At 33.6% G+C, this 12,134-nt stretch overlaps 1 protein-coding gene across 1 annotated transcript in view; it reads right to left on the bottom strand.

Moving 5' to 3' along the window:
• The window catches only part of LOC113509577 (toll-like receptor 6), a 137,050-nt gene extending 125,630 nt beyond the window's left edge, over positions 1 to 11,420 (bottom strand). Inside the window, exon 1 of the mRNA XM_026892922.3 lies at positions 7,087 to 11,420. Coding sequence (XP_026748723.2) covers positions 7,104 to 10,946 — 3,843 coding nt within the window. The 5' untranslated portion in view covers positions 10,947 to 11,420 and the 3' untranslated portion in view covers positions 7,087 to 7,103. The remainder of the gene's footprint in view (positions 1 to 7,086) is intronic.
• Positions 11,421 to 12,134: the final 714 nt, after the last annotated feature.

Raw genomic sequence — 12,134 nt, 5'->3', positions numbered from 1 at the left:
GCATCCCAAATTTATTATGAAGTTCGGTAAATTTAACGGGTTTAATATGAGATCTTTGTTTCTACCCCTTTATCTATCAAATGGAAAATACTATTAATCCATCGGTAACTTTAATTGGGTTCTACCCTACCCTATTTCTATTAAAGCATTTTATACTATTCCATATGTGTTTATTTACATATTTTGTTACGGAAGTATTAATTTTTATGCTTATTTGTATTTCACATATTTTTATATATCCTTAGTTATATTATGATTGTATAAGTGAGTTTGTTTGTTACCTATTAGTGCCTTGGTATTACCCATTAGTAACTTGTTAAAATTACATGAGATGGAGAAGGTTATAGGTATGTATTGATCAATGAATATATATCAGTTACGCGATCGAAGCCGCGGGTAAAGACTAGTAATATATATTTCAAACTTTTGAGCTTATACTATCTATTTTTTTATCTTAACACTAAATTTAAATTAAATAAATTGAGTTCCAAAGATAAATTAATGGACATGCAATTATTATTTTTATCTAATGTATGTACCCATATTCAAGCAATAAATGATTTGAATTTGAATTTGAAAAAGATTCGTAAAAATTATAAAAAGTTCGTTTTCTGAATTGACCTAACTGAGAATCGAATTAGAGATCACATTTACATGGAGAAACTAACTACTGCGTCATGGAAGTCGTAAAAAGAGACTAGTAAAATAAAGTGAACATTAAAATTGGAATAATTCATTTTATATGACCATAACAATTACAGTAATAGTCTAGTTAAGATAGGTATGCGAACATCTAATTGCACTAGATTAACCGAAACGTTCTCATTGCCATGATCCGCAATAGGATCAATTATGTCATTGAACGATACTGCCTTTACGATGATATAAATACCTCTGTTACGGATAACAACAGGAATTATAATCATTATACAAAGTGCAATTGAAATAATTAACATCCTTTTAAGGAAGTTTACTACCAGTGCAGTAAGTTGAACATTTTTTCTCGAAAAATAGCAATAATTTTAACTTACCATCCTAACAGCTATAAATTTATTATGCTATAAACATTTTGTTGTTTTCCGATCTATGTTACCATGGAAAAATTTTCAATTTCACCAGTGAAACACTCGTGTAAAAGGATAACAATGGATTTGATTTTATTTTGTAGTTATTATCGTTTACACATTTTATATAAGAAATTCTTAAAAGTTATAAGAATAGAACATGCCAACTATTCTTGTCTCTATGATATCGTATGAAGTGAGCACGCAATACAATAGTAAAAGAGAAGAAAAATTCGTAATAAATATCGAATACTTCATATCAAGCTGCCTGACGATCATAGTGTTATTATTCTAGAGGCATGGACAGGCAGGCATAATTTATAATTTTACTATTATACTGTTCCATCTGTTAAACTAAGACTCAGCCGTTCTGGTTGACGGTAGTAATAAGAGTAGGTCAGTGTTAGCCGTGTAGGTCTCGGCATAGAATAGACCACCCCTTCCTTACCCATGGGTGTCGTAAAAGGCGACTAAGAGAGCTTATGGTGGAAGGATGGGCAGTAGCATCTCTTTTAAAACATCACCAAAAGCCAAACTGCGGTTACTAACTCGCCTGCCAAGAGTGTCAAGTATTGGCAAAACCCCTTATGGTGGAGGCTATGTTCAGCAGTGGACGGTTAATGGCTGATACAACAGTTATGTGATTTATTTAGAAATATAAAATTATTATCATAGTTTTATTTAAAAAGTAATATTAAAAAAAGTTTAATACTTATGTGTGTATTTTAATAAACTTGTTTGTAAAATATAGTAATATAAACATAGCTTTATAAATAACATACGAGTATACAGCCCACATACAGGATAGGTATCACATAAAATTGTACGGGACATTTCGTGTTCGTCGCAACGGACGCGAAAACAACTTTTCCCATTATTTCTACTCCGACCCATCTCTTGGTTTGATAAGGGTGCGAACAGCAAAAGTAAGCGATGTTGATTTCGTTTTGATTTGTCCGCAAAGAGATAATAGCAGTTTCATGAGTTGAGTAGATGCCGCCACTGGCGCACAGAGCTGGATATAAGTGGATATAATGGTTATTGGGTGGAAAAATATGAAGATTTATCCCAGCGCGTGTCGCGTGCGATCCAGAAGGAGAGAACAAAATAAGATTTGAATATATTTTATTTTGTTATAATTCGACGAGTTTATTAATTCTCTTTTAATGTATTTTTTTTTTAAATAAAAGAAAGAACCGATTGTATAATGTAAAACAAGAAATATGTTTCTGTGCAAGTAAATAAATCCTATTTATGAAATTTATATAAATTTAATTAGTACTTAGCTATTTACTTAGAATTTTACTGTTACTAGGCTTAGCTCTGTTTTTTATTTTATATATTACTTTTATGTTTTTAGGCTATCTTAATTTGTGTTCATAATAAAATCTTATCTTGCTTGTTTTATAAAAAAATAATTTGAAAAGACTAATAGATGGATTTTTCTTTCTTGTCGACTGAATTTGCTAATTATAGTGGGTGGTCAAATAAAAAAAAGTACTGTTTTACTTCAGCGCTTCTAGGCATAATGATAATAATATCAGCAGTTAATTGTTCACTGCTGGCTACTCCAATAAAGGGGGTATTGCTAGTAGTCGCCACGCTTGGCAGGTGAGTTGACAACCGTAGTTATGCTTTGGCGATCTTTGAAGAGGGACGCTGCTGCCCATCCATTGACCATTAAATTCCCTTAGTTGGCACATGGGAAAGGAAGAGGTGGCCCATTCTATACCGGGATCATACGGCAGGATATAATTGTAATTTACTGTAATTTTTAATGATAAATGAATTTGATTATTAAAACTGTAATCATTAGTAGATATTAACCTATACAAGTAATTCAGAAAATATAAAAGTCATAATTATAATTGATGGCATTCTTAGTTTAATCTACCGGTAATACCAATTTGTTCATTTTGGGTAACAAACTATATCAGTTTGTATATAGTTACCACTTAGATAACAATATGACAAAACTTACCCCATCTTTACTGGGTTACACAGAAATCCGGTTTCCTGATTCCGGAAACGCAACACGAAGTAAACATTGTACGGAACCTCTTATTCGCAGAAACTATGAAACTCTATAGGAAATGTGTTGCAGTTAAGTTGTATTTTTGTAACATGACATTTTCTGTGTATCTGTCTGTGTCATTTGTATGTTTGCTATCAAATGCATTTTTTTTTTACTTTTCAACCAACTTCAAAAAGGACGAGTCATTTCGGTTGTATTTTTTTGTCACCTCATAACTCCGTTAATTCTAATCAAAATATGTTCAGTAGTTTAGTTTTAAAGCCAAAACGACTGGTCTTGTTATAATTGAAGTCGGTTTTATTTATTTATCTTTAATTATAGAGTGCCAAAGCTGACAGTTTATATGACGGAAAATGGCTTATGTAGCCCAGGAACACTTGCAACACGAAGGACGACATCAGTGTGTTGCTGGCCTTTTAAAAATTACTATAGGCGTATTTAGGACCAATTCCTGTCCCACTCTATCTTACACGGGCGACAGAAAACGTATCTAACGACATATTTGTTTGCCACTTGTCTAGGGGGCAAAATAATATTTGGAATACCTTACTAATTATAATACTACTAACTGTAGCTTGCAGCTTTTCCTGCGTGAATTAAGTTAAAAAGTATCTTATATGTTATCTATATTATATGTATTTTATGTATAATTTAAGATATTATTTATCTATGTACCAAATTTGTTCAAATTCATTCAGATAAGTCCGGTATTACATGAATACGACAAATATTTGACAAACACGAAGGGTAGAAACATTTATATAAAATTAAAAAACAAACAGACACACTTTCATTATTATAATGTTAGTAAAGATTTGTTAATAGGATTAAATATACGCTTTGGTTTAATTTGTTCTGGACACATAAATAGATGTACGTTTGTCGACATTTCCTCCATTCACTACGGGTTCTTAAATACGTCTATTTTCCTTAAACCTCCTTTCTTGGAAATGAAAATAAACCTATTAATAAACATTAAACATAAATACATTTTGAGTAACCCGAATGGACTATGTACTGCTTATGATTAAGAAATTTATTTGACGTAATAATTTCATACTATTTCTCGCAGCTTTGCTAAGATGAAACTATTTAATCAATCAGTTTAATTGTTCAATTAATGTAGATCTATATGCTCTATATGATTTCATTTAATAGAGGGCTCAAGTTGTATCTCGAAATTCTGACAAAACGTAATCCAGTTTTTATGTCGCACTAATACCTACCTATTATTATTTTTTATTAACTTTATATACAGAATATACTGTTTCGCCCATGATACCCCCCATGATGTGTTGCCATTCTTGAGAACTCAAGTGTTATTCCTTCGTACCCAGTAAATTCACACCATATCCCACCCTTCAAACCGAAACACAGCCATGTAAACACAACTGCTTTACGATTGAAACACGAATGGGACTGAGGTACCCAAGCGACTTTTGTACAAAGTCCTCCTCTGGTGAGTATTAATTGTAAGATATTAACAAATCTGTACAAATATATCTCATGACGAAGTTAAACAGACAGAAATACATAATTATAATAATTAGTTCTACTAGATAAATATACTTAAATTACCCTTGATCTTCTCCGTAATTCAAAGTTACTTACTGTAAGCAACAGTTCTTCTACTTTAACGTCTTATTAAAATCCTTTCAGGTCATCATCGTCATCATATCAGTTATTAATGATTCACTGCTGCACATAGGCCTCTGCCGTGGAATGCCATAATGAAAGCTACCAAGCCACCTACATCCACTGACTCCTTATAATGCATTTGAGTTCATCGTTTCATCTACTGGGGAGTCACCCTAAAGCCTAAACGGGGTTGCTACTAAAGAATCATCAGTGGTCGCTTCTTCGAGCTATTTATTCATTACATCCATTCGGTTATTGACATTTAAATATCCAAACATATTCACAAATTGATTTAACCTTATAACGTATATAATTAGTAAGATCACTTTCCTACCGTACCGTTATTGTTTTTTTTTTATACAACTTAGAATGGCAAACAAGCTAACGGCCCACTTGATGGAAAGTGGTAACCGTCGCCTATAGACATGAGCAGTACCATGGACATAACAGAGTATACTGTTTCGCCCATGATACCCCCATGCGTTGCCATTCCTGAGGACTCAGGTGTTATTCCTCTGTACCCTGTAAATTCACGCCATATCCCACCCTTCAAACCGAAACACAGCCATGCAAACACAAATGTTTCACGGTTGAAACACGAATGGGACAGAGGTACCCAAGCAATCGACTTTTGTACAAAGTTCATTTGCTTATTTGCACTTTTAAGTGTTCATTTACGTATTTACACAAGCAAGTCATTTTAAGTAAAAGGCTACAATTAGTTATATTATTTTCGTCATATACTTGTATGTAATGTAGTATAATCCCTATGATGATGGAGTAAATATGATAGTAATGTAGTTTGTGGAATCTTAACATGAGTTGGGAAGTATTTAAAGTATTACCTGTGATGCGCATGTTCGCGTGTGTAAATTATTATAAGTTTAGTAAGTTTTAAGTTAGAGTAGGAACTTACCTTTATGTTATAAATTTCATTCAAATCCATGCAGTAGGTATTTTTTGTGTGATAGAGTAACAAACATCCATCTATTCATATATTATACCATATATTTGCGTTTATAATTGTAGTAGGATGTAATTCATTACTAAACATTTTTTAAAGAATTATAGTTGAAGTACGAGTAACTATTGACACCAACCGACTATGGCATACTATACCCCAGTATGCTTGTAAACAAGACTAATGCAACTTAGTCCAAACGTCGAGTGAGGTAAATACTATATTTACCATTAAATAATACCTGTTAAGATCCGACAAACAAGATTCTCATTCAGAGTAAGACATTAATTTGAATATTTCCGAGTACAAAATCAAGTACTTTGTATATTCTTATGAATAAAAAATAGGTACCTAGTTGAATAATCTGACTGAATTCTTACTAAGTTCTAAAGACATTCTTTCTACTTTAAAATATTAAGAAGTTCAAAACTCTTTAATATTTTAAGGTAGACGAAATACTGTACTTCTTATATCGGTAATAATCAGTTTGTTGGAACAACGGGATTATTTTCATTATAATTTAAATAATTTTCTATATTCAAAGGATAATATACGCTAGTGGTTTGTTTAAGCTTCAAGGAATGAACAAAGTTTGAAATACTTAGGTGTATACTTGAAGATACTTCAGGCTAGTCAAGCTTTAAATATCGAGCGATCTAAATTATTCCATGCCTTTCAAGTTGTTTTAAAAATCACTCAAAGTTATAAGGAAACACTTTTTCTATCAAGTTGAAGCAAAATTTATATATTTTAAGACATAAAATAGGTATAAAATTTAATCTATATTGTATTCTCACTATTAATAGGCTTCGTTATTTTTTGTAAAGGAAAAAAATAAATATTGTAACATAATTATATAAATAATAAAGGTAAAGGAAATAAATCAAAACAAAATAAATTTTGAAAATGTGTGTATTTCATGATTTTCTTTGATAATAAATTCTTTATCCATATCGTATTTACAGATATTATATACAAAAAAAGTCATAATTATTTACAGTCTTTTTTTCTTGAAATTATTTGTTTAACAAAATCGTTAGTACTATAAATATATCTGTACATTAATAAGTTTTAAACTTTGGCATTATAATAATTTAAGCAATTCAAATAAAAAATATGTTAAATCTTATATGTACATTAATACTCGTATTTACAATGGACCGATTCATTGTTCTTCTATAAATTATTATCGCAGAAATTAGGAAATCCATAACAACTAAAACATAACTAGCAACCTAGCTATTAATACGAATAAATGCAGATTCAAGTCAGGCATTGTAACCTTTGTTACACATTATATTATATAACATAGAACAACCTAAATATAATTATCACTTTTATTGGACTAATACGCTTAAGCGTTGCAAGTATGGACAGTATCTGTTTACCTGCGTTGGAGCATACGCTACGCCCAAAGCTGCGCGTGCGGTGGCAAGCGGTGTGGGTGCGGATCTCGTGCGTGGACGCCGGCCGGCAGCGCCAGCCCGTCGCCCAGCAGAGGGGGGAGTTTGCCCGGCGGTGGCGGAGGGGGCGGCGCCGGCGCCCGTCCGGCCCCCACCGGTGACACCGACGCGTAAATATTCACAGTCGAACGGTGATACTGACACTTCCTCAAGTCCGGCATTGCAAACCTCAGTTTTTGCCAGAACTGCCTATCCCCCCACTCTATACACGTATTTGCTTTTAAACACAACCTCAACTCTGGATCAATATCCCTATTAGGTAGCTCGCCTAGCAATATTATTATCAGTCTTCTTCGTCTCTCTTTCAATACTTCGTGTAGCGCCGTCTTGAATTCGAAACGACACCATTCGTTGTTAATGAAATTTTTAGATAGGACTACAATAGTTCTCTTTGAGGATTCCACGGCTTCTATTATCGTATCTGCTACATAAGCGGACGCGTTAAAATCACGGTAATGTAGGCAAAGGCGAAAGCTGGGGTCTGTTGATTCTAGGCCAGGCGCTAGCATTTGTGCGACGAATGCTTCATCTTTCACGCTATAACTGATGTAGGCGTCAAATAGCCGGTCTTTATCGGCTTCGTCGTCAAAAGCCGTGCTTTTATAACACATTCTGAATCCACAATGGTAATAAATCCATACACGGAGCTCACGGCGCCAGTAAAATATACCACATATTAGAATAGAACTAATAATAAATACACACAGCGATATCAGTAATAATGGTAGATAATCATTTATTACTTGATTTTCTATAATCGAGGAACTCCCACCGACATGACTGGTACAAATAGTAGAGTTAAAATCGGCCATGTATGGACCCACTGTATTTGTCACGTTGTCAAATATACAAGTAATTTTATCGGCGTCTTCCACTTTACCAAGGTTATTTTTAAACCAATTTCTAAATTTATGTAAGTACTGACAGTCACATGACCACGAATTACGAGAGAGACTTATCTCAACCAAATATGGATTCATCGTGAATTGCCACACAGCAAATCCATAAATGTTATTTCCTTCCAAACGGAGTACTTCTAAACGCCTCAACTCAATGAATGTCCGATTATCGATATAATGTATTTTATTGTCTTGTAGATGTAGTTCTTGTAAATGTTCCAAAGGAGACAGTTCGAAACCTAATAATTCTTTGATATTATTTTTTTCTAAATGCAACACTGTTAAGCGTTTTAGTCCACTAAACGTATTATTATACAAAGCGTCAATATTAGAGTTATTAGCATATAAAATTTTTAAATTTTTACGTCCAATAAATGCATGACTTGTTAAACCACCAAAATTATTACCATCTAAATATAATTCAGTAGCGTCCATAGGTATACTGCTAGGTATTTCTGAATACCCCGCAGCAGAACAGTCCACAATATTCGCTGACCACGGCTGGTCGTGATAACATGTACAGTTCGATGGGCACGTCATTTCACAATCACAAGCATCAAAATCACAACAATGACACAATGTAAAACAATGAGTTTTATATGTACACAGAAACTGCGATGATTCCGCTTCGATTAATGGAATATATGTTCTTTCACGATTATATAATAATTTACAGTAAATACTCTCTAAATCCATCACTCTAGGATGTTGTCTTAGGTGATCTAATTTGTTGATACGTTGAAGCCATTCCATTGTACAGTCGCATTGAAATGGATTTCCACCAATATAAAATTCAGGCAGGGGGCGTCCAGGATCCACAGGAGTTAGGCGAAGCGCATTGAGATCCATACTAGTTATTTGATTTGCATATAAATCGACTCTTGTTAAATTGGTTTTTCCAACAAAAGTTTGAGCTTCAACTTGTGTAATTTGATTATCATTAAGGAACAGCAGTTCTACGCTACTTGGAATAGAGTATGTGAATATTTTGGTCATTTTATTAAAACTCGCATCCAATGTTTGCAAACGTAACTCTTTATCCATGCGGTAGTTATTTCTTAACTCTTTTATGTTGTTACTATGAAGATCCAACCATTGAAGTCCCGGAGGAATAACAGCGTAATCAAACCATTCTATTTGGTTATCTGATACGTTTAGCCACAACAAAGATGGAATATTTACAAATAGACCTTGTATATCTGTGAGTTGGTTTGCATCTAATCTAATGGCTTGTAAATTTGTTAGCGTTTCGAATGCATTTATATCTATATGTTTTAATTTGTTTCGAGCTAAATTTAAAATTTGAAGAGATGGTAAATCAGAAAACACGTCTTTGCTTATGTTTTCTATTTTATTCCCAATAAGGCGTAAGCCGTATACATTATGCAAACCCACAAATCCGGGCTCTTCCAGTGATGTTATCTGATTTTCTCCAAGATCAAGCGTTCTGAGTAATCGCATGTTTCGAAGCGCAATCGGTACTTGCTTTAAACGATTTCCATTTAAATTCAAATCTTGAAGGGATGATGTATTCCTAAATGCCTCAGGATGGAGCTCTTCTAGTTGATTATTGTCTATCGACAGAAGTGACAATACGTACAATCCATTCAAAGCGTATGCATCGATATGGGATATTTTGTTGTAAGATAGTATAAGAGTATGCAAATTATTCATTGGTGAAAATGTATCGGCCGCAATACTTTCTAACATATTATGCTGTACATTTAAAATCTGTAACGTATACAAATCTTTAAATATTTTTGGATCGAGTTTAGTTAGTCTGTTATTAGATAAATTTAACAATACCATTCGTATTAAGCCGGTGAAAGTATTTTCATTTATCCAAGTACTTGTTAAATGATTATTAGATAAATCTAATGCTAATAACTGATCCAAATTTGCGAAGAGACTTGGCGAAAGTACACTGATTGTATTATTTTGTAAATAAACTTCCTTGATGACTGGTCTGCAATCTTTAAATAAATCTTGTGGAAGAGCCACGATTTTATTATTTGAAAGATCTATTATCTGCAGTTGTTTCAATCCAGATAATGCTTTATCAGCGACCATAGAAATTTCATTATCATGAATATGTAATTCTTTTAGTCTTCTAAGAGCCATAAAACCATTTTCTGGCATTAATACAAAGTGATTACTTGAAGCATCTAATACTTCTATATCTAATGAGCAAGAAGTATGTGGTAACGACGCTACCGAAGGAAGTGGTCCATCTTGTTCACTAATTAGTGCTTGATGCATAGCTCGTTCTCTGAATCCCAAATCACTCACATCTTGGAGCCTATTTGAAGATACGTTTAAGTACACTAAATTAGTCAAGGGGCAAAACAAATTTTCAGGAAATGACCAAATATTGTTAAAACTGAGGTCTAGCTTTTCTAATTGTCGAACTGCTGTAAAGCTATCTGATGCTATTTCTAAACTCATGGCAGCCCATTCTGTATTTTTCGTTCGAATAGTTAAATTTCTGAGGTCTTTTAGACCGGATAACACACCGGGCAGCCATCTTCCAATTTTACAGTTATCCAAAACAAGTTCACGTAGTTTTACTAAATGTGCGAAACTACGGTCATCTAATGAACTTTTATACATCATTTCTTCATTGCATTCTATTCTTAAAGATGTTGTATGTTCCGATGGAATTACACTGAAGTTCGTTGTGTCAAATTCACTATTTATTGTACGAAGTTTACATGTGAGAGAAACTTCATGGGCATCATTTGGACCCCTTAGCCACCACTGGCAATCGTCGGGAGCTTCATATTTTAATGGCAATGAGCTCTGATCTGCGACATTCAATCCGACGATAAGCCATAATACAATTTGACCAAAGAGCCGTTTTCTTAGAAAAGTTTGCTGAACAGCCATTATTGGAAAAATCAAATATCAAGGAAGAAAGAAAACAAGACACAGTAGATTCAGTGTCATGTTTTTTCCGTCGGCGTTCGTTTGTTATGTCCCCTTGCCGGATGTGTAGTATCCATCAATTTATAAAGTCTATTTGAACACCAATTTAACACGTAATAGTCCTTATTGTGATAAAGCACATGACTATATTCTTTATTTCACTATGTGTTTGTAATGTCCACAGTAAGGTAAACAGAATTCTCACATAAACCGTTCACTTCTGCTGAAACGTTCAATATCATAAGTGAAATCTTCAGATAAGATCGTTTTATGATTCAACTTCACTTGGTTTAATATTAAGTCTGTAAGTTTATGATTGTAGCACTTTGACGATAATCGTGTTTTTATAGAAACGTAATGCCGTTCAAAGCGTCGCGTGGCGCGACCGTGCCTCGACGCTCTCACGAGTCGACTGACTGCGAGTAGAGGCATTGCAGTTGAGTAGAATATACGTTCCCCGCTAGGAAAGGGGCACGGGACGAGATGAGCCGATCGGTGGCGACTGTTCACGACGACTTATTACAATAAATTATTTTTTACCGAGCTTTAAGCGATCGGCTCTACGTATTCCTAACCACAAACTTTGAATGAAAGCAGGCATCAGCTGTTTTCGGAAGTCAAACTGAGATGTAATTAAGTATATTAGGTATATAAATACATAAGTAGGTACAATGCGGCGCAAAAGTAATAGATATATCTATTTTTGGTATTTTTTCTTTATTTTCAGAAGGGGTGTATGCTTATTTATCACCGTTGTGGTTCATAATAATATATAGCTTTCCTGAGTTTTTTTTTAATAGTTAATGCACATTGGGCACCTATTCGGGTTTGCTTTTTTTATATGTGTTTTTATTTTTCTTATATATACATTTATAAGGTTTCCTTCCATGTTACACGATTCCACGATTCTGAATATTTTAGATATCGCGTCGTTCAATCAGTCGTTCATCAGTAACCTCTTTTGTCACGACTTAATGTGTTCTTCTCTTTTTTTTTGAGATTTTTAATAGTTTCGGCTTTGCGAATATTAGTCAGTTAGTAAAGATTGTCTCTTTCTAGTATTAATATAAAATTGTAATTGCAATAAAAACATCCTCACTCTGTATTGGGCGACCGGGATTAAGTGCTTAGCTGTTAGAGTGGTCGTTT

Source organism: Galleria mellonella, unplaced genomic scaffold, assembly GCF_026898425.1.
Source record: "Galleria mellonella isolate WM207_F2 unplaced genomic scaffold, CSIRO_AGI_GalMel_v1 utg57, whole genome shotgun sequence".
NCBI classification, from domain to species: Eukaryota; Metazoa; Arthropoda; class Insecta; order Lepidoptera; family Pyralidae; genus Galleria; species Galleria mellonella.
The sequence above is the reverse complement of the archived record's forward strand: the minus strand, read 5'-3'. Positions and strand labels throughout refer to the sequence as shown.